Source organism: Aythya ferina (assembly GCF_964211825.1).
Source record: "Aythya ferina genome assembly, chromosome: 13".
Lineage (NCBI taxonomy): Eukaryota > Metazoa > Chordata > Aves > Anseriformes > Anatidae > Aythya > Aythya ferina.
In genome coordinates this window covers 2,047,072-2,071,037 of record NC_140311.1, presented here as the reverse complement: position 1 = coordinate 2,071,037, position 23,966 = coordinate 2,047,072, and the positions used below count along the sequence as shown (strand labels likewise).

The window sequence follows — 23,966 nt, the reverse complement described above, 5'->3', positions numbered from 1 at the left end:
GTGGTTTGAGATGCAGAACCTCAGTATGATCTGATGTATTGTGGTCTGTAAGAGAAGGATCCACCTCAGCAATCACTAGGACAAATTCAGTGGCTGATTTGTCTAGACTGATACATTTCCATACTTTTTTTTTTTGGCTGGGAGAGATTCAAAATTGATGTCTGTTTCAGAATGAGCCACATTTATTCACCTTGCTCCACCATTATTCTAGCTTGTAGCAGAGGAAGTTTAAGCTTCAGATCCTCAAACAGCCAGCTCATTGCATGCTACCCGAGCAGCATTTCCAAGTGGTTTCATGAATGACTTCTCCCACAGAGCAGCTTTTAAACCACAGAAAAAATACAAAAGATTTCTAAAAGCATCTGAAATGGAGAAACAATTGCATTCTGTGACTCTGCAAAAATATTTCTGAGGAGACGTAATATATTTTGCCAGGGTAATGGCCTTTTTCAGGGGGTGGTTCTTTTTTCTCAGCATTTGTTGCTTTGTCAGTGCAAGCCACACAGGGAAATGTTGGAAAATGGGTAGGGAAAATATAATTAACCCTGTGTTTTTCACACAGTTGCCCTTTATGCTCTTTTATTTTTATTTTTTTCCTTGCTTTTATGAAGCCATCATTAATCTAGTCAGTCAAGGTCAGGCAAGATTTTTTTTCTTCTTTGCAGACCTTAAAGCTTATAAAACTTCAATCTCCTCTCGCATAACCAAATGTTTAGTACCTACCGTTTGGGTTAATTAGAGTGCATTCTTTACAGCTCTGATAATAATCACTATTACACCATCAGAGCAGTGGTGGTAGAATATTTTTTCATTTGTTATTTCTGTTTCATAGCAAACATCTATGTACTCATACTGCTTAAACAACTGGTTCTTTTGGGTTCTGTCAAGGGTTCATGCCTGGAAATACCAAGCTCTAGAAGATAAGAACATTGCATACACTCATTAAAACTCCCAAACTAAAAGCAGCACCTTGAAAATACCTCAAAACTAGGTAATTCTTTTGAAGAATTCACAGGAAAGAGATGAGAATAAAGAGAGAAGATCCTCTGAATAGCCAGCATTAAGACAGGCTTAGCCAAGCAGGGTGAAAAGGAGCCTTCTCCAATCTCTTCAGTGCATGGTTATTAGTACTGGTAACAGGGCTCTCTGTCCCAAGAGAAAGAGTGGAGAGTGAATGAGGAAACAAAAACATTTCTGTAAATAAAGGTGGTTTTTTTTCAAGTCAGATGTTTTTCAGGAAGTCGGAAAAAAAAAAATCTACTTCTCAAATGTCAAGTACTTGAAAGACTAAAAATAGATCACCAGAATAAATAAATTAACCCAGAAGACAGGACAGATGCTCTGCAGGCACCACGGATTAAATAAATTCACTAAATTCAAAGTGGTATTCCAGATAAGAGCTCTTTGTGCTGCAGCATGTACAGCTTATTGATTATAGGATTGAGGTGCTGTGCACTCTTGTAAAATGTACTGCGGCTGATACGACTTAATCCTGCAGTAATGTACAGCCCGGTGCACAAAGCATGGAGCTAGCTTATATTTTCTTGTTTATTTTAATTTCTTTTCTGCCTTAATTTGCTGTACCCCATCTGTGCCCTCTTCCACCTGCGCCATATCAATGCATCCCCGGGCAGCATGTGCTCGGGGCGAGAGACAAGAGGCCCTCCACACCGTGCTGACTCAGCAGGATGAAGGTGAAAACACCACCTGTCCAGAGAAGCTGGATTCTTCTGGATATACAGAAAAGTTTTGTAAGTCCTGCTGGGTGAAAGCAAGCCATCCCAGAGGATGGTTGTACACTTAACTGGAGTTAATTCTGGTTGCCTTTCAGTTAACGGCCTCCATCTCCATCATTACTGCAGAGCAAAGCCAACTCCTGGCCTAAGTTAGTATGTACAGGTAGGCCACAGGCATGATGAATGTCCATCCTCAGCCTCCTGCATGGGTGTCAAGGGACTCTGCTGGTCTCATCCTGCATGTGCTCAGCACCAGACGCCTTGCTGTGTCCACAAACCTCAACCTTGGCTGTTGGGCTAAGGCAGGGAGGGAAAGGAAGGACGCAACATGGCATCATCCATGATCAGCCCTGAATATCAAAGGTCACCTCACAGCAGCACAGAAGAAAATTTCTTTCCTCCTTTGGAAGCTCTCTTCCCTGTGCTGCTAAACCCGGATTTCCTCTGCAGGTTGCTCTAAAGAGCTAGCAGATACCTCTAAATGTGGAGTTTTAGCACAAAATTTACCAAGAAAAATTAAATTAAAGCACCAGTCTGCCAGTGCTGTGAGAAAGCAGCAGAGCACAGCAGTGTGCCCATCTCCTCTTCAACACTCTTCGGTGCTGCTGCCCAGCACCCAGCACTGCCCCAGGCCTTAGGGCATCCCAGGTGCTAGTTTGCCAAATCACCAGTAAAAGAGGTGATCAGACCAAGGGAAAAGGTTTTATTGTTAATTTTTGCCTCCCTTTGAAGTAATTAATATGAAGGAACATATGAACAAAGAAGCTGCAGGGGCTTGATCCTTGGGTAACCTCCCCAAAGCTCCGTATCTCCCACCTATTTGACAAACCTCCTGATATCTTACTTCACCAAAATCAAGCCTCTTAATCTCAAGACATACAGTGTCTGCTATGTATCATTGCCTCACGAGCATGATCCACAGGGCCTGTAGTTTAACACCCAAGATTCATTAATATTTCCTGCAGAGCGCTCAGTAAGTAGCAAATAAAGCAGGAAGTGTCCCAGATGTTGGAAAGAAAAAATGGAATTATTCATTGCTTACTAACGTCAAATGCTAATGTGAGAAAAGCATCCTTGAAGAAATCCTTGACTAAAATTCATCAGTGATGTGAAATCACAGTTTTAATTATGCATTTTTGAATGTATTTATTAGTCCCAGTTCTGATCTGACTTACAGATGTTTAACAGTGATAAGAGTCTACTGCAGTCTCTGGAATTACTCATGATTTATAATGACAAAACTTGGATCAGAATTAGGTCCTTGTCACTACTCTATAATATCCTTTCATCAGACTTCTTCACATTCAACAGATGAAAGAGTCCTTGGTTTCCACATTTTTAAACCTTACCACTGAGTCCATTAGCTTATTTTTTAATATTTTCAGAAACAATGATTTTCATACAAAATTTTATCCACGTAAGGTATAATTGCCACAGGAGGCCAAAGGAGTTGGACTCCTTAGTCCACCAACATAACATGTTTGGTTCACACTTGCGCTGACTATAAATGTTGCATTTTTATATAAGTGGTAATTAATTGAATTGTACTAGTCCGTAATCACATTTTCTATATACTTATTGCCATGATTATTAAAGTATGCTCGATACCAAAGTTTAAAAATATATATATCCATTCAAGAATGATTCAAAGTCATGTTTTTGAAAAGAATGATAGAGTTTTAAACGATTGCTCGTTCTAGAGCTGATCCAGAAGGAGCAAGTCTCCAGGGATGGTTTACTCCCTAAGGCATGAATGCATGATTAAGCTAAATGTATTCCATAAATGCCTTGATGACATTAAACTAAATTTTTTAAAGAACAGATGGAGAAAGTTAATAAATATTTCATTCTATAATATAAAACTCACTTCTATATTCACAACTTCAGGGATCCTCAGCTTCACAGATATCAATAAGTCTGATGGATTTCTTGCTGCATTCTCATACTTCTGCCCTGGTGTCTCTTATGGGATCATCATTTCTGCATGCTTGGATTGTTTTATGGGATCAGTGAAAGGCAAGTGACTGTAAATCTTGACCTCTTCTGCTCCTGGATTATATACTTTTATTCTTTGTGACCATAAGTGTTCATCTCTACACTGAATAGATAATTAAATGACAAAAATTATTCAAAGTGAATTTATAGTGAGAAATTATCACTTGAAGAACTGATGGGGCACAGGCATAATCCAAAGAGATATAATGGGGGAAAAAAAAAAAAAAAAAAAAAAAAAAAAGTTTAAATTTGCCAAATAAAACAATGCAATACCTGTGTGTTTGTAAATGTCATGAAACAGCTACTCACTGGGGAAAAATAAATAAATAAATAAATAAATAAAATAAAGCATGATTTTTACCTGTACATAGCAATTCTATTCAAACAACATTTCTATTAATGGAAATCAGTGTGAATTTTACTTAAGAACTGTAGACCAAGCCTGTTATTCATATGAAAGAACTGAGCTTTACATGTGGGAATTACAATTTCTCACTCTATGTATGCCATGAATCTTGTAAAAGAGTAATTAGAACTTGCTCCATAAAGGAAAGAAATGCCAGACACAAATAATATTTTAGGAAGAGCATTAACAAACATTTTTATACTGCCAACAATCTTCTCTGCTTTCTAGAAGAGATTTACATTACATTATTAATTAACTATATTGAGTCAATAGTATGACATTAAGCTTGGGAAATGTATGTTTAGCACAAACTATGACATCCATGAGAAAAGCATATATTTCTAGTAAGTTTTATTTAAAATTTATGCAGATGAGTTCAGCAAGCAAGGGCCCAACAAACTACTTCAAAGCAGCAAGATCCAGCCTGAAAAACACAGCAAGATCAAATCTTTGACATTCCTTGAGTGTCTCTACAAACCTCCACATACACAGAATAAATGACTTCACCTTCCTTACCTAGATGGTTTTGTATAGAATTAGCATGCATTACTCTTAGTGGGACTACTGTAACCTGTCAGACAACGTATACTTGAGCAATTGCAAGAATTTTAATATATATAAATTGTATATGTATATTTGGAACTGACTTGTTCTAAGCCGGCTGACAGGTTCTACCATAACAAACAAACAAAAATCATAGTATTATTGTTCCCATTCCCTTTCCCCCAAGTCCATCTTTCAGTTTTTGGATTGTGAATCCCCACAACCCTATGTCCAGGAAAATATTAAATGCACAGTAGTATGGTGCTGTAAAGAAAGACTAATTAATACATTTTGTGATGCCAAAGAAATTGCTTTAGTCACTTATTGCAAGTTAGGTTAGGCCCAGTTACATTTGTATCTTCAGAATCAGGGCTTTTAACGAAAAACTTTCTCATGTTTCCTGACATTCCATTAAAACGGTTGTCCTTTGATGTCAATTAGAGCCAGCTAAAAAAAAAAAATCGTCCTTAATTGCTTTTTCAGAAATAGACATTAGAGCGTACACCCTCACAGCCAGATTCGATTACCTCTTACAAGAAACAAGGATGCTGGGAACACCGTAAACCTCTGGCTCTGCTGAATACGGATGGGTCGTGGTAGCTGCCTAGCACAGCCAAGGCTGTTCCTCTGACCTAAAAGTGCTGCACAGTCCATGGATATGTCTACATTTCTCCAGAGCGTAATAGTGGTTTAGGACTGAGAGCATCTGCATGCTCAATGCTCCACCCCTGCCTCCACGCACCAGTGACTTTAATCATGCACCTACTCCGACAATTAGAGCTACAAAAATGACCGAGTCCTCAAAACTTGTGTACATTTCATTACAAGGGGTATCACCAGTTTTCTCTGAGGCTTGCCCAGCATCACCCATTTTCTTACTCCAGGGATTTCATAATGTCTCTGCCGACAAGAAAGAAGAGGAGTCCGGAGAGCAGCACCAGGGGCACCCCTGCGGCAGCGAACATGAAGGACCAGCCGTAGTACACGCGCACAGGCGTTTCCTCCAGGCACATTTCACTCCTCTCCAGGAGGATGTACTTCTGAAAATCAGCCACAAACTCCTTCCACATCACGAAGAGGAAAATGAGCAGGAGAAATAAGCCTCCTGGAAAGAGAGACAAAGTTATTCTCTGATTACAACCAGCCTATAAGATACAGAAAAGCGAGGAAAGACTGCAACAGGTTCCCATCTATTCTTGCAGACCCTTTGCATTAAAGGTCCATGGTGCAGAATGCCATTACTTGTTGAGTTTTTCCTTTAGAGAGGAAAAATCTGCCTTCCAATGTCAGATCCCTTTTCCACAAGAAACACAAAGCCACGGTGACTGGTCCTGCTGGCACTGAACATGCTGCACTCAGTGCTGCTGCCCCGACACAGGGACAAACAGAGCCCCATGGACACCCAGGGGGCTGGCCCAGCTTGCAGGAGTCCCCTTTCACACCCAAGTGGCCATGATACATCAACCTCAGCCGGACTACTAAATAACAGTATCAAACAGCTCATACTGTGAGGTTGTATAAACTTTTATGGCCCAACACTGGCATGTGAGACCTTATTCGCCCTCCTTAGAGCCAGGGTGAAGGACTGAGGACACTTGAGCTGTGACTTCAAAGTCACCATCATCCTTGGAGCTATAAGGGGCCTCCCAGGTCTTGTGAGGTGCCTGTGACCCAACTAGCAGCTGTCCATCAGGCTGAGCATCTCGTGTTTCCGTACTCATCCACACAGAAGGCCTCACGAGGGCAGCCTTCACAGGGAGAGCGTGGCATCGTCTGAATTGGAGTGCAGGCACTTCCCAGACCCACGTGGGATAAAGTGGATTCTTGTGTTGGGTGACCCTCTAGGAACCTCCTTCCCCATAACTCAGAGTCATAGGTCTCTGCACGAAACAGATGACAAAACCTAGCATGGTCCCAGCAATATTTACTGCATCACTTTAAAGAATACATACAGTGCATTTAAAAGTCAGCATACATTAACACCAAATAGTGGCAGTGTGATGACAGGCTGAAGCTACTTCAGTAATATCTGGTCTCGACACTTCACAGCTAGAAGCTTACTACGTTTAAATGGTTCCATATACATACCCACACACGTGTGTACAGATATGAAAGACATACATCACAGATTATGGTATTTTCATAGTAGAAATGAAGCAAACAGTTCAGAATCACTGTAGTGGACAAGTCACCACACAGTTCTGCTGATGCATTCTGGCTTCTGCTGGATTTCATTTCTCCCCTTGCAAATTTTAAACCAAAGGTAGCTTGCAGTATATTTAATTATTCTTCCTGGCAGCTTATGCACTACAAAATCCAGCTTCCATGCTAGGCACAGGCTGCGGGTATGGCTTGACATTGATCTATCTGCTTAGCAATGGAGCTTACCGAGCCCTCGCTCGGAGGACACACAGCAGCGTTGAGCTGTGTTCCTGCTCACAAGGGATATAAGCACATTTGCTGCTTTAAAACCCTGCTCCACGTCTTGTAGCCTAGAATGAGTCTCGTGTTTAGGGTCCAAAATGTTTCTCAGTCCTCACTAGGTGTTATAGAGAAGTTGAAGCTACCCATCCCAAGCTGTCATGTTTATTAAACTGCCTTCTGCACCCAGGGACTGGGAATTGAACCTTAATAATGAGAAATGTGTGTAACTGTATGAACACACTTCACATCACCACGTTGTGCTGCCTCAGACCGTTCTCCCTTCCACAGACAAGTCCGCATGGTTGCTGGAAAGGCAGGCTAGGAGTTAAACAGCAGCTGCTGTAACATTTGCATGTTCATTGAGATTGTGATACCACTTGAAATTACGTGCACAAATAAATATTTTACACTTAGTATGATAGTTGTATGCTTAAAATACCAATTATTCTTCTATAAGAAAATGATTGAATGTTTAAATAGTCGCATGTTCTTTACAAAATACAATATATTGATAAGAAGGCAATTAAGTCTTTATTACTGATGTAATTTAAAATTAAATTAATTAGATAGCAACTGAACCTTGAAAAGTGCTCTTTTAAAGATCAATTTATATTTCATTAGCTTATAATACCTACCGTAAGAGACACAAATATAAAAGTAGTCCCAGAGGGGCAGAGGACATGGGTACAGTGGTGTTTTTTTCCAGAGCTTTCCTATTTTTCTTTAAATAAAAAGTGTTGGTTTTTTCCTGTATGTTTGTTTGGGTTTTTTTTGTTTGTTTGTTTGTTTGTTTTTGAGTTGAATTGTCCCAGGAAAATTCAGGTTGCCTGAGGCTCATTTACTGGGGAAAGCAGACCAAAACCTACCTGCCCCTGTGCTGCTCCTGGGGAGCCCGGGAGGAGCAGTGTGTTTATCGATGAACAGGTGCTGGAGGTGATGGCACGGCCAGAGCCTCCACACCTAAATTAAGAACGCTTTCACACTCCAGTAAAATGACAAGAAAATGCGAAGTAAGCAATTTCTTCCCTAAAATAATTACATTGGGGTGGCAAGGAGTCCCTGGGACACATTGACACAGCCTCCACGGCGAGAAAAGGAAACCAAAAGCCACCTCCTTCTGGATGCTCTTTGTGCAGCCATAGCAGAAAGGCATCTTCATATCCCACTGGCCCCAAGTGGCTTTGAATATACAGAGACAGAATTCTTGTGGCTTTGGTCAGAAAGCTGAAAAAAAAAGCTTTTTTCTGTACTGCTCTGCCAAGAAGTGAACCCAGCATCCCTCTTTGGCACTGTTCATTAGGCAGGAACAGAAAAAATTAACCCTGGAACTCAGTCTCCAAGCTGATGAGGTCAATGGCATCTTCTGGGGAGGGGCTAATTGTAGGAAAATTGAAGTGGGGTGTTAAATCTCCTCCATCCAGGGGCTAACCATGAGCACACAAACCCCCAGCACTCCCTGCACCTTAATTGTGGGTAAATTGGAGTCTGCCTTCTACTTTCTCTCACTTTTTATCCCAGTGACACCTTTATAGCTGTTAATTGTAGGGACAGGTGAGTGAACTCAATCTTTAACTCTTATTCTGTGGAAGCTCCTGAACTTTCATGCAATCTGCTAATTACAGGAAAAATGAACTTTGACCGTCAGCGACTCGTTCGCCTTTCTCACCGGTCACCTCTTCGGGATGCTCATAATAAGGGAACGGAGGGGTGACCTTCAGCTGCCTTTCCCCAGCCGTCAACTTCTGCTATACATGCAGAGCCTGAGACTTGCCAAAATGATGTGGGAGGAGGAATTTTGGCATAAAATCCAATGGAGATGTGTGGAGATGCCCCACAGCCACAGCATCCCTCCAGTACAGGCAGTGATGGTGCCACATGGGTCGGGATGTTCAAGAACCAGCATAGGGAGCACAGTGGCTGGAGGAAGTTAGTGCACATTTAACAAGGTATTCGTGCTGCCCAGTGCAAGGATAGCTGGTAATGACTCCTGTTTGTGTTGTTTAACCTCATGTAGGATGCAGCAGGACAATTCCTCCCTCCAGAAGAGCCTCCTCAGTCCTGAGCAAGCCAACAGCTTGATCTTGTGTCATTGTCTTCACTTAAACCTGCTGCTATACCAGTCTGAACACCGCACAGCAGCACTGCAGGTTCAGAGCAGCCCCAGGGCTGGATGAAGTGTTTTCTCACTTCTAAGCTTGGCTGCTAAAATGCCCAAAGGAAATAGAAATGAAGGAGCACGAGCGAAATCATCTCAGGAATTTCAACACAGCTTCCAGAAGGTGCGATGCAGCCTTCACCCGGCTCGGTGACACCGTGATGATAATTAATCATATTGTCATCCGACTATCGAAACAAGTGGAAATTAGTCAGCAGACAGTGTCTGCCTTTCCCCTGCAAGCACTGAGGCTGAGTTTGAGAAGGAAAAAAAAAAAGGCAGGAAAGCGACACACTGGCTGTTTGCTCGGGCATCTCAGGCACTCCTGGGAGCAGGCTGGCAGGGACAAAGGCTCACCGAGGTGCCAATGCAGGTAGCTGTGGATGTCAGAGGGACCTGGCTGTATTTCCTGAGTTGTCCAGCAGAGGAACCCAGGGGGATGGCTCCAGTCTTCTGAACAACCTCTCAGAAACATCACCACCAAACTGTCAGACTGTCAGGTTTGTCCTCTGAAAGCACAGGAAGCAGAAGGCCTCTTGGAGAGAAGACCCAAAGAACTTAACTGGACAATAAAAATCTTCGCCTTAATCCGTTGACATCCTTCTGCCTGGAGGGGCACACTAAGACCCTGGAGATGATGGAGAGGTTACCAGAACAGGTTGCAGCAGCTTTCATAGAGTCCCCAAATGGCCGAGGTGGGCAGGAACCTCTGGGTCCAACTCCAGGTCAAGCAGGAGCACCTAGAGCAGGTTGCCCCAGACCACGTCCAGGTAGCTTACAGAACGTTTAGAGCCTTTTGGTGTCCAATGCCTCATTGCTTTACAACAATTCATGATGGTTTAAAGGCTGCCTGGGCAGAGGGAGGCTGAGGACAGGGCAGGGCTGGGCCACGGGACATCCCGAGGGGTCAGCACCCCATGGATTTGGTGCTGGTCTGGCTGTCCCAGGGCCAGAGTGTGTTCCCACTCTGTGCATCACAGATTTCACACCTCCTCGAGGGCAGATTGTTTCTGCAGGGGAGGTTAATTAGCACCGACCTGCAGGCCATGATTAGAAGACAATATGCAATTTCTCCTGCATCATTGCTCGCATCCTGCTACCTGAAGGAAAGGCACGGCGAGGGAGTTGATGCTGTGTTAAATCCGTTGCTCCTACCACTGAGAGCAGTTACACAAAATAGCTTTAGAAGGGATGGCGAGAAAATAACCCCTGAGGGAGGCATCCTGTGTCCATCGGGATGCCAGCATCAAGCAGGATCCAGAAGTTTGAGTTCAGGATCCAAAAACAGCGATCAGCTGAAATTGTAAGCGAACTATGCTGAAAATGTTGAAATAATATTTCATTCCTCTTTTGTTTAGATTGAAAATGTAACAGTAAGACTCTTTCAGCTGAGCTGGTTCCTTTTAATGACAGTTAATAATGATTGCTATTCAGGTTGAAACTGATACAAACTTCTATTTAAGCCACAGCATCTCTGTCTAACACCAAGAGGTTTAGGTGATAAATAATCAGCTTTTCTAAAAGCATCAAATTCTATGTCCAGGCCTTTTAATCCAGAAGGAGACAAATAAAGTCTAAAAACAATTTAAAAAAAAAAAAAAAAAAAAAGGAATATGGTGATTCAACTTTACTCAACACCCTTCTCTCCGTGATATTACATTGTGATATTACATTTATCTGGCTGTGTCAGAACGTGACCATCCCCCATTTTCCACCAAAAGCTGTGGGTTTTGGCAAACCAGGGCATTAACTGAGGTAGGCAGTGTCTCCCTCGGAGAGAATTCAGGTGCTTGGCCCCAGTCTCAAGTCTCCAGCACTATGCAGTGGAAGGTGTTGGTACCCAACAGCTGTCTGAGAGCAAGACATCTTGCATTCCCAAATGAAATTCACATGTGTAAAACCACATAAAATTTACCTTTGGAAAAAGAATTAAACCCAACCAAGCATTTATTAAATCATATAAGAGAGAGATAAGCAGATACCCACAGGCTTGCCGGCCTTATTTCAATATCTGAAGACCTGGAGGCAAATGGAAAATTGGACAAAATGCAGAGCGAATTAGCAGAGGCAGGTAGGGCCATGTTGATTTAGTGCCTTCCAGATTTTTTAGACAAATAGATAGATGTCATCTAGCTCCATTTTAACAAGCAGCTCAGCTGCTGTCACATGGTTAATTATTAGTACATCTGGAGAAGATGAAGATTAGGAAAGGACCTATGAAATGGGTAAGGAGGTAAAGAACAGGGAAAAAAGAGCGAAAGGTAATAATAGGAGGGTATGACAAGATTGGGAGGAGTTTAGTTGGAGTTCGTCCAGGGTTAGTTTGGGACCTCTCCTGTTAAATAGTTTCATAAATGTTTTGGGGCCCCAAAAGCTTAGGTACACACACTTACACACACAAAATGGAGCATAGACCCTAGCTTATGTTTGATTGATGCAGTGCTTGAGGAAGAAGGACCTAGTGCAGGGTCCATAATTAAGCATAATTAATTTTAGAGAAAGGCCTGACTTCATTATAGAGTTCTTCACTTGGCATGACTTACCAGAGCTCCAAGCTTTAACTGCTTGCATTGCAAAAAAAAAAAGCTCTATTTCCAAGTTTGAGTCATAGTTATAAATCAAGTACTTCTCCTAGTTAAGCTAGTTATTCCCTCTCAAATACAGAAAAAGAAAAAAACCCAAGTGATAATTCAGTGGAATAATTAGTAATGGTAGTGGGAATAATGAATAAATGACTCTTTTTAATTCATTTTTCTGCTGCGACACTGCTTTATCTTTTCAGATTTTATTAAAGCAAGCCCTCCAGTTTTGTGGCGCGGGGTATGCCTGTCCCTGCGTGGTGGCTTTCCAGTTCTACCAGATGTAGAGCAAAGACAGGAGCCACTCACACTATATGAAGAAAGACTGACAGGAGCAGAGCAGGGCTAATCAGTGCCCAGGGTTGTTGCAGCTACAGGCTGTACTAAAATAAAAGGCTCTCTGGATTGCACAGAAGGATGAAAAAGAAAAACTATGTTGCCCAATTCCAAGACTCCTTAGGACTAAGGACCTTCTTTGTAATGCTTGGCTAAGAACAGACATTTATTTCCACATGAGGAAGGGAGAGATCATTTATTCCAAGTCAGTGCTGCTTCCATCAGAGCCCCCATCCCTCCCCAGCACCACCCTACCCCTGGGTGCCTCCCCATCCCCTTGCACACCGTGGGCCACAGCCGCTGCATTCCTGCCCCGTGTATCCGATTACTGCTGCTTGAGAGCTTACCCGAGGCCAGCAGGAACCCACCGCCGACTTTGTAGGACCTGGCGCTGACGAAGGGAACACCACACACCAGCAGCAGGCCTCCCACCAGGCCGCCAGCCACAGCCAGCATGATGAACGCTGTCCAGAAGCCTCTGTACACTGCACAGCCAAAAGGAAGAGAGTCAGAGGAGAAGGGGGTTTGCAAGGAAACCATGTCACAGAGCTTGTGAGAGCATAGGACACAGTCCTTAGATGTACCTGTGGGGATGGAAGGGCTGGGCAAGAAAGGAAAGGAAATAGCAAAATTTGAAGAGATGGAATCTGATTATATCTATGTGATGTTTTAACTTGCACTTACATAAGGTGCCAGGACCCTGATTTAAAATAAAGTCAATTGTTGTTGACTGCAGAGCAGGACTGCAGTGAAAACAGGAGCTTGTCATTTTCCCACTGTGGCCTTCCTTGACTCCAAGCCAGAGAACAGGGCAAGAGAGCAACTGCCTTTTTGTCCTCAGGATTTGGGGATTTTTGCTGTGACTTCACACAACCACGCCAGCCAGAGGCAAGCAAATTTGCATCCATCATGTCCCTGTCACTTTGGATGGGACAAATGAGGAGCCAAAGCTGAGCGTCCTCTGCCAGAAGCTCTCCAACACCCGCTCCCAATTCCCCCAATTTATCTGGTCCTCTCAGACCACTGCCTCTCACTGCCTTTTGTTTCTCAGAAGTATGAGTTAGAGAGATTTGAGCTGAGTGTGAGCAAATGGGCAATGCTGAAATGACTCACACTTGAAAGAAAAATGATACAGAGAAGATGCGTTTTGCTCATTTTAAACCATTTTGTCAGGAGAGCCACTTAGGGAGAGATAAGTATCTTGAACTCTCCAAAACCACAGAATTCATTTTAATGTTTAACCTCCCGTCACCCGTTTCTCTCAGGGAGCCTAAGAGGATGCAGATAAGGCAAAATTATCTCTGGAGCAGGTAATAGCTGGAGGACCCTCTTCTTGGACGGCCTCCTGTTTTGTCATAATTTGCATCTGAGTGCAGACTGGTTGGAAATAAAATAAAATGTGCACGGCAGAAGTGCCTGCTCCCCTCAGATTTCCAGATGCTTTGCAGTGGGGTTGGTGCAGCTCCATCTGTCCTAAACATGGGTACTGAGACATCCCCATCTCTATGTCACGATATCCCCATCTCTGTGCCGACACATCCCCGCCTCCCCAGGGATGACAGCACTGAGGCCAAATCGGCAGCGGGGCCACAGCAGCCTCGGCACTGAGCCCATCCCAGGGCCGTCCCCAAAAGGCATTTTGGGAGGCAGCTGCAGAGGGCTGCCGAGTGCAGGCTGACAGGCAGCGACAGATGGCTCAATGGCCCTTTATTTAGTATGGAAAAATCAGTGTGTTTATCATTGAGATCATTCAGAAGCTGGACGTCATACCACTCTCTCCTAAGCAGAAAAAATAAGCCAGCGATAACCTGCGTGCTTGCCATACACAGCCTGCACCGGGCTACTCCTTTCACCACTGCTTGCATCGCATCCGTTCTACATCGAGGCTTGTGCCCCGAGGCAGGGATCCGACACGGCACAGCAAAAGAAACTAGCTGCTCTCCTTCACATGCTCCTACTGACAAATATTTTTTTTTTTAATTAATTCCTCATAAAAAAAATAAATAAAAAAATTAAAAAGGTACTGCTAAAGGCTAAGGAAAAGGTCAAGATGTTTGTTTGTGCAGTATGCCTGCCCCGGATCCCCAGAGGCAACGCAGAGTGATGCACACTATTTAAAGAAATCAATTCATTTCAAAAAAGATCATGGAATTAATTCTAGCTGCTGCCACCAATTTAGCAAATTAAAATTCCTAACAGCAGCTGATTCATTAAAGAACTCTGAAAATACAGAGAAACATAAATAAAAAGGGAACCAGTTGAAAGGAGAGTTCTCCAACTGTGTCGTATTCGGTGTATTAAAAATAAGCCAGCCACTTGCGTGGATCTTTTGACAATTTGGTCTTTAACTGATTTTTCCAGCGTTTGTTTATTTTGTCTTGCAATGAATCAACACGGGAGCTCCCCTGGGGAGCCAGGCCCTGGGAACGCCTCGGGGCCACACGAGGCCACTTTGTCAGGAGCTGCCCAAAAATCCTGGCTGTGCTCGGACCCGCAGCTCTGCAGGAGGGGACAGCATTACGGCACACCCCACACACCGTCCTTCCCAGCCCTGCTGCTGGGCCAAGGAGCTGCTGGGAGCAGGGGGGAACCCACCTGCAGTCGTGTCGTAGGAGGGATGGGGAAAAGGTCCCAGAGTGACAGGCATTGGGAACAGGTAGCCGTGCATGCAGTGCTTGGGGTGTGCTTGGCTGGCTGCAAGAGAACAAGAAAAGGTTTGATTTTATGCAAAATCATAGTTATACCATATGCCATAATTTGGATGGCAATGCCCTGTTCTGGAAAACACGCATAACACGCAAGAAGGCTGGGGAGTAAAGAAAGATGCAAAATTGTGGCTAGACAGAAGAAAACAGAAGAGTGATGAGAGAAGGGAGATGTAACAGGATCTGAGACTGCCGCCCCCACGACATCATATCTTCATAACATCAGTCTGGGGTGGACATAAATCACAAAAGATGGAGCAACTCAAATTAATGTCAATATTCCTCTTGCTATTTCCCTCCTGGAAGGGGCGAAGGGGTTTGGGTGCTAGAGCAAGCCCCCTTACGAGACCTCCAGTTGGTAAGAGAGGAAAGCACAATTAGAACGGACGTGCCCCATCAATATTAATACCACTGAGGCTTATCGTGATTAACAGTAATAGAATGAATGTTAAATGAATTAATTAATGGTTGGCCACTTATTTAAATATGTTCCCCAGCTCAAAGGAACACTTTATAATAGGTGGACATTAGTTCATGCTAAATTGACTATGGAATACCTATTGAATTAATTATTACATCCACGAGAGCAGCAAATTAATTTGCCATGATCAATCCTATTATAATAAATACCTAAAGAAGTAATACAAATTTGCCAGTTATCAGGAAGAGTCATTTTACTGCAGGTAACATTATATTATATAACGTATTTCTGTATAATGTAATTAGATAGCAAACTCCCTCTTGCCAGCTTTTTTTTTTTCATATCAAAAAATTTCTGTGAGAAAAATCGCACGTTGTTCTGGTGAACAGTGGCAGTAACTCTTCCTACAAGATTTTACAGGATTCGGAGATCAGGGGCTGAGGGACAGCAAAGTCATCTGAAACTAATCACCAGGGAATAACCTGATTGAGGGAACCGACCTTAAAAAGCAAAACAGGAGCTTAAAAAGCAAAATAGGCAAGATCTTCAAACAGAGGTCTTGTGTGGCCAAGAACACCAGCCTGTGGGCTAGGGTTTGGTCTGGACCCCACTGCGGGAGGCCCTGAGCACCCAGGAGACCACGTGTGCATGTGTGGAGGTGGAATTGCTCAGCACACGGTGACCAAAACATGGATTTTAGAGCAGCATTATGGGCCCAACAGGCACCGTCAGCAGGCCTGGGCTGGACACAGACATTAAGGGGCATGGGGAGAGCTGTGCTTGCTGGTGGTGGACACCACCCCGTAAGACTTCATAGGTGATACTTTAGTTGGCACCAAGGGGTTCCTAAATGACTGCAAACAGCCCTCCAACAGCAAAATCCAAGTCAATAAAAGAGCCTAGAAAAAGTGACCCAAGTTAGCTCTTGACAGAGAGGGGATGAAAATGAAGAATGAAACCAAACACGGAGCAGTGGCGCTGAGGCAGGCCGTGAGTACTCACTGTACCAGAAGGTCCAGATGGTCTCCGGCTGGCCCTCGCCGAAAAACCAGCACCGCCAGAAGAAGCCCTCGTGGTGGAAAGTGAGGATCTCCTTCCTGGCCTCAGTCAGCGTTTCAGCCTGCAGGGAACGAAAGCCTGAGCTGATGTGGGGATGATCACAGCAAAGGTGGAAAGTGTGTGTTTAGCTGGATGGTTTGCTTCCATTGTTTGGTGGGGCTTTGATTCGCTGTTGTTTGAGTTGGTTTTGAGGGGTCAGGGAACACATTGCCAGTTTGGGAAAGGGCAGGTAAGGTAAAAACACAGCCCATTTACACAACTGGTACCTGAACTAGAGATCATGAAAACAGGGTCTGAAATAGAAATCAACTAGCTCAGAGGAAAGAACAAGAGCAGTGCCTGTGTCTTCCAGGCACTTCTGCAGTCACCCAGCCTCAGTGACAGACAAACTAACATGTGGCCAGGAGCGTAACTCACAGGTCTGGGATGGTTGGGCAGTGCACAGTGCCATCCCTGGCCTCTCCGCTCAGACAGACAGCAGCACGAACAAAAATCTGAAACATTTAACGTTGCCTTTTCCCATGCATGCAAAACCAGAGCTGCACTCCTTCGGCCCCTTCAGCCGTGGCCCTGTCTTCTTTGGGACTCTATCACACTGCTTAAAACAAAGAAGACAGCATCTTCTGCTGGAAGTTTCTTCTATCAGATATTTTTTTTTCACTAGAGAAAGTCATTTGGAAACGTGACTCAAGCAAACAGTGTCCTACGTTTGATTACGGGATTGTGAAATGAAAGGAAGTATTTCTTGCTGGCATCATGATGTTTACCCAGCGTGACTCACCACACCAGAAAAAAAATCAAACCTAATTGGATTGAACTTTGAAGTAACAAAAAGGCTGCACAAAACAAGGACCTTCCTGTCATTTTTTAATTGAAGCTACGCATTGATCAGCACAAAAATATTTTTGAAGAGTGGAAGGCTGAGGGAACCGGGCTGGCTGTTACTTCCTCGAGCAGCCAAACAATAGCAAGTACGGCTAAAATCACACATTCAAAAGGATCCATGAACATATGATAACAGCACTTAGCACTAAAACACCTGTCATAAAAAAAGGAAACATTCAACATTGTCATCTCAAAACTGCATTTCCTGCTAACAAAAGTCCTATACAAATCTTAATTTTACACTAAAGAGGCCTCTTCGTGTTAGATGGGCAGGAATCCGTGTCTGCTCTGCGCTGCCCCTGATGCTCGCTGTTGTTTTCTGTCTGTACGGCAGTCATATCACTTCAGATGTAAATGATTGCCAAGTTCTACACTTTAAAATATGTACTGGTTTTAAATGAGCAAACTAGGGGTAGAAATCTTTCAATGGCAAATATCAGGAGAAATCTTTTGTCTTTTGAGGCAAATGCTGTCAACAAGTAAAGCTCTTACATTTTCGCCTTTCATTCCCTAACATCCGTATCTGTCAGAGTACAGAAGCGCCGTTTTAATGTTTCCTAGACATTCTTACTTCAGTCACAATTTTAAAGTTAGCTCAGGCTGACTTTTTACATGAACAGGTCACTTTAAATAAGCATAAATATTATCACATCTAAAACTGCCAGCGCCTGAATTGAAAGTAGCTCTGTCGCCTTTCAACATTTTCAGAGCATATTATTTAAATGAATCAGTTTTTCTCCTCCCCAGTAAGACACGGTTTCAGGCTTTACCTCGCCGGGCTGGAGCGTGCTGTTTCCATCGGGGACCATCCCGCAGGTGTCCGAAGCCAGCAGCCAGTAATCCGTCCCGAAGGCAATGAGGAAGAGCAGCACGCCAGTGCCGCCCAGGATGCCCGCGACCAGCCCCGCGATGCCAGCCTTCATGGCGGAGCAGAATTTGGGGGGAAAAAAGGGAAACGCTGCAGTTTTCCGTTCCCTGAAAGAAGAGGACGGAGAGACGTGCTATTCTGGGACACAGATACGGATCTTCTGGTGGCCGGTGTGAGTTTCAGGGGGTGGTGGGAAAGGGGCTAATAAAAGCAGATGACCTGGCGTAGCCAAACAGCTGTGGCATTAAAGAAACATGACAAATAGCTATTGAGGCAGAGCAGGAAGATTTCCAAATAAACACATGGCTGTTCATTTCAACACGGTAGGCAGCGTCCAGAGGTCACGAGCACTTGTTATGCAGAAGTACCCAGGAAACTGGAGAGCTTAAGCCCGGCTTGTGCATGAACTTAGCAGGGAGGCCGTGTGCTGCAGCAGCAGATCTGAGCCCGCAGATTTTTATCATTCCTCTGTTCCCAAAGCCCTCACCACAAGGTGTCTTCAGGGGTGTCCCCAGAGCGCAGAACCCAAGTGCTCTCCTGCCTCTGAACTAAAAGCTGATGCCGCTGTCGCACAAAATAACCCCAGGGCTAAAAGCGAGGGCATTAAAATATTGGTGCCCCTCTTGGTGCTCTGGGGAGTGGTGCAATCGTCCCCTGCACACACAGTTACATCAGACAGGTCCGCATCCAGCTAGACACAGAGCATTTAGCTCACGTGTAGCTGCCAGCATAGCTGAAGAGCCTTGCTACACGCTTGGAGCATGGGGATCTCTCTCCTGCCATGGGATATGGACATTGTGTGGTGTTTGTTCCCCTCCCTCTGCCCAGCCCCGCTCTGGAAGCAGTGTCTCACGGGGAACGAGGACAATCCTGCACGGAATTTCATTGCCATTTGGTCCCTAACGTTTTTGTCTTCTGCTGGAGCATCTGCTGTAGATCACTGCCAGGAACAGGATGCCAGACCAGGAAAATTGTAATTTCTGGAGGGCAATAACTATATTCGTGTGGCGTGCCAGGAGTCTGGCGGAGGAAATCTAAATTACGCTGAAAATTTGGGTTCTGATTTTCTAACCTTAGCCTAAGTCGTGACCTGGTCTAAAAGGAGGATAAATGAAGATGTTGACTTCCTCGACCTAACAGATTTTGCATTGCCAAATTAATTTCCAAATCAATGCAATAGTTAAAGTTAGCTGTGCACATATGGGTATAGCAGAGAAACTGCCCACCGCTTAGGGAAACTGGAGAGAGTTGGATAAAATGTTGACTACACTTCTAGCCAACTGCTGGTGCATATGGACTGATGAATATGCTCGCTCTTCAATGAGCGCAATAGACTTTAAACTGTAATAACTGATTGCATCCTTTGCATTGTTCTTTCTTAAATATTGCAGGTTGGGCCAGTCTTAAATAATGCCACAGGTCTCTCTTCCTCGCTGTCCCAGTGGAAGAGCCGTTCTTTGTTTAACCTCACCATGAGAGCACACAAGGCAGCCGATAGACTCCAGAAAAGAGGTCCCTGCCCAGAAGACAACCGAAGAAAGAAAGGGAGGGCCAGGTATGGGCTTACCAGGGCAGATGTGCAAGACAAGCAGAAGGTGCTGCTGCTGGGCACGGTGGGGCAGACGGTGGGTGAGCAGGTCTGAGACAACCTACAGGCCCCCTCACAGACTCGATTTATGTCTTGGTTGGTTGTTAAAATGGAAAAATGCTTTTTGGAAATGGAAAAATCCCCAGGGCAGGGCTGAATGCTGTTCTCAGCAGGGAAAGGGGTCATTGCGTGGCCTTCAAATGGATGGGAGAACTGCAGTTCAAGGGCCATCTTCAGGGATGTGAAACTATATGGCATGTCTTGGCCCTTCTTAAGCATTTTTTTTTTTCAAGCAAACTATTGAGTTTTTGGTTGAACTGGTTGCCATCTATCCTTGAGGTCTGTAGCTCAAGGCTGGACGTGACCGGTGGGGAAGCTCTGGCAACACCTGAAGAGCTCAGTGCAGGCAAGGTTTGCACACCAGAAGTGAGGACTTTTTTACATTTTGCAGTGCAATCTCATAAAATTAAAATGCAAAGTGGGCACTTGTGCATGTAAAAAAAGGGATTAATGCACACTTCTACATTTATGTGTGTGCTTTTTAGTCAGCTGTATTTGGCAGTGCTGCATTTATGCTAATGCCTATTTGCAAGTTAGCGCTGTTTGCCATTTGGAAGGTGTCCTTAGCAATTCTCAGTCCCATTGGCAGCAAAACCTTGCGTGGCTGAGGCAGAGCGTTGCTGCTGCCCAGCCTTGGCTCCTTCTGGGCCGTTTTGTGCCCAGCCAAACATTTCCCAAATTCTTAGGCTGTGGAATAGGAACTGAGTTTGCAAGGTCAGAACGCCCCTCCAGCAAGCTCCCCGTCCTGCTCAACTCCCCCACATACATGTGCTCCTCACCTCTGGGATCTGAAAAACTCCTGGACGTGGTGGACAACAAAACCCTGCCTGGGGCATGGGCAGGTACAGCTGGGGTACGAGCACGGGGATGGAGCAGCTGCTTCAGAGCACGCGATGGGGACACCCAGACTGGTCACAGACCCCTAACACAGCCCCCTGCCTGTATTCCTGTGTGCTGTGCAGTGCCAAGAGGGCTTTGTTCTCACAGCGTTGCTTTCTGCTCAGCTCAATTTTTATTTTTTGTTAGACATCAACCCCATTGTGTCCAACCAGCCCAGGAGCTGCTGGCTCCTCACCCCTGCAGGGGCGACCGAAGAAGGAGACACTGTGGCCAGGACTTACCAAATCTCTATGGTGCTTCCCATGCCTCTCTGCTCCCCCAGTGCTGGGGGAGATGATCTCTGCACACCAGGGTCTGGTTGCTCTGCAGAAGCTCTGGAGGCAGCTCTGATCTGGGGCAGTGCTGGCCGATGATGCTGAGCACCATGGTCCTGCCCTGGGGCTGCGCAGGTGCTTGCCTCCTCCTCCTGCCCTTGGAGGCAAATCCCCTCTGCTTTGTACCAATGACCACCCATGTGCATGTCTGTAGTAGTTTCTCTTGATATCAAAGACATTTCCTATAGCTAGTGAGCAGGAACAAAGAAGATAAAATTGAAATTCTTATAATAGGAATGCTTTTTCACAAGACTTTTTAGTCTTACAAACTAGACTAATAGAAAAAATAGTGCCTTCACTCTTCAGAAAAAAAAAAAAAAAAAAGCATCTTTATTAATTATAAGATTCAGGCCTATTCTGGTTTTGAAGGTTAAATTAGCTTTTTTGGTTTCCTTTTGTAGAAGCATTTTGTTCATATAGATTGTATACAATGCAAAAGACAGCCTTGTTAATAGACCGGACACATGTACATGAGGAAAGAGAAAGGGAGAAAAGAAAGAAGAAATGGCAAGAAAACCACCCATAAATCATTCCAGCCCCCCTCCTTTCCTCTGCAGTTAGAAAGGGCCAGGATTTTCCGATGAACTAATCAGAAAAAATGTGAGTTTTAAAACCAAACCAGTTTGAAATCAATTTTAAAACCAAACCAGAGGAAAATGAATGAATGTCTGGCCACGCTTTGCATGGCTGGGAAAACCACAGCGATGCTGGCCAGCCTTCCTAGCTTGCCCTGGGGTCTCTGGAGGAGAAATGCTGCACCACAGCCATGGAAATGGGCTAACCAAGCATCACCATGTGTGCGAGCCAGCCACCATTACCTGCTCCAGGGAAAAGGATGCATCTCCTCAAACATCAGAGGAGCAGGAGCATCAACATCCAGCTACTGCCCGAGGCACGTGTGCCACCCACCACAAGCCAGCAGGCACCTGGAGAATTAACGGGACTGGTAGTGCTAGGAGCAGCCCCTGGTATGAGCTGTGAAGAAAGGGGGAGGAATAGAGGCTTACATTGGCATTGGCCCCTTTAATCCTGCACTGAGATTATAAGCAGTGGTTTGCTTCCACCTCATGCTTCTTTTTCAGCCCTCTCGTCTACATTTCTCTTGGAAGAAGCACGTAAGCCTGGACGTTGAAAGATCCGTAGTGTTGCTGGAGAGGCTGGATACCCGTGGTGCTTGATGGCAGGAGAGGAAAAAGCTCAGCTTGCCCCACCTGCTTCCCGAGAAGCACCAGCACTCTCCAGGATTAAGCCATTATAATCACCTTAAGCAGTCATGAAATAAAATAAACACAGGTGTGATTTTCTGAGCCAAGTCAAAAAAAAAAAAAAAAAAAAAAAAAAGAGCCCACATATTGAGCACAAATTCCTCCTGGAGTTGTGAGTGCAAAGCAAATCTACAGCCTGATTTCTGGATGTGGCTCCTTGATCTGTGCGCCCAGACCTTCCTGATGCCAGTTTCAGCTCTCACTTTGCCATTGAGCTACTCTGCATCTTCAGCAACTTTTGTCTGTTTTAACCTTAACTTTCAAAAGGCTCCTGCAAACTTCCAAAGTAAGCGCAGAGCCCTAACTCTCTGAACCACTAAAGGAATCAAACTGATGCAATTTATTTCCACGGAAGCATGCAATATTCAATGATACAGCGAATCCATGTTTTAAACACTTTTTAAAGGAATAAAACCCTGCAAAGAATTAATTAGGCATGCTCCGAAGCCCGAGCATTTAACAGTTTTCCACTCAGTTGTAGAATTTTAAGACCACCAACACTGGATACTGGCACAGATTATCAAATGTATTCTAGGCTGAAATACATACTAGTCAGAGGGCTTGGCCACTAAGCAGCTGGAAAAGCTTCGTGAAAGGTTTAGCTGTGCTATTATATTTTGTAAAGAAACTTTAAAAAAAAATAATATCGTAGCATCTAGGAGGTTAAATGTGGGGCATAGTGACTCATTGGGAAAGTATGTACTGCACAGAATATTGTCTTCTCTGCAGATCAAGCAAATTGTTAATACAGCAGAGAGGTATTTACGGTCCCAGCACCGCAAAGCAGGGTTGAAAGGGATTAAAGGGTTGGGATCTGCGCAGGATCAGGCCAGTGCATGCATGAAGGCACGCGGGGCTGGCTGAAGCCAGGACCATGGCAGGAGCAGGCCCTGAACTCTGCTCTGCCCCCAGGCACAGAGCTCAGGAGCTGGAAAGGTTTTAGGGCCAGGGGGCATCTGACTGGGATGTGATGGGGATGGTTGGTCCTCAGCCTCCTTCCATGGGTGCAGTGTGTTTCAGCTGCTTGGGGAATGTTTGGCCAACACGCCAGCAGAAACAGGCATCTTTGGTTCATCTGAATGAGACAAGATATTCACATCTTTGGGGGAAACAAAATGATGAAAACTGTTGGTTTTTTTTTCTCCACATCATAGAATTTCAGTGCTGCAAAGAGCCCATTTTCTGGAAGAGTCCTGCTTTTCCAACCTTTTCTGTTGCCTACTACAGTATTACAAAGAAATCCACACCTGCCAAAGCAGCTACCATTGGATAAGAGCCCTGGAAACCCATAACAGTGTTGCAGTGAACTCGTTTTATATGGTGGGAAGCTCAAATGAAAAGAGATCATTAAGTGCCCAATGCCTGGAAGTACGATGGATGCTGTACAAGGCAAAGATGGTACGGACATTTGTCCAGCTATTTTGGAGAAAAGACAGACAGTTTAAAAGCCAAAAAATAAAAATTGGACAAGAGATTCACAAAGTTTCTACCTTTGATTAAAAAAACTTGATTAAAAACTCTTTGGATCGACGCTTGGTTTCTTTTCAGTTTTGCTCTATAGCTACAGACAAAAAAGGACCTTCGAGTTCAGTACTTTGTTCCTCTCCCTTGCAGGCAATTTCTTGTGCCAATAACCAGGCCATTTTTTCCTTACTGTTGCTGGTTGTCCTGCGATCACTTAACACAGGTGGTATAGGGCAGGGCTGAGCAGTTCGCTGTTCAAATGG

General features: G+C 44.4%; 1 protein-coding gene across 1 annotated transcript; it reads right to left on the bottom strand.

Moving 5' to 3' along the window:
* Positions 1-4,969: 4,969 nt before the first annotated feature.
* LOC311443964 (transmembrane protein 182-like) lies at positions 4,970-21,135 on the bottom strand. The gene is made up of 6 exons (XM_084534659.1): positions 20,882-21,135; positions 18,015-18,219; positions 16,303-16,420; positions 14,770-14,868; positions 12,522-12,659; positions 4,970-5,785 (listed from the first exon to the last, which is right to left on the bottom strand). The coding sequence occupies exons 1-6, from the start codon at positions 21,118-21,120 to the stop codon at positions 5,556-5,558; spliced, it is 1,029 nt and encodes a 342-aa protein (XP_084390785.1). The 5' UTR covers positions 21,121-21,135; the 3' UTR covers positions 4,970-5,555.
* Between the last annotated feature and the right edge of the window lie 2,831 nt (positions 21,136-23,966).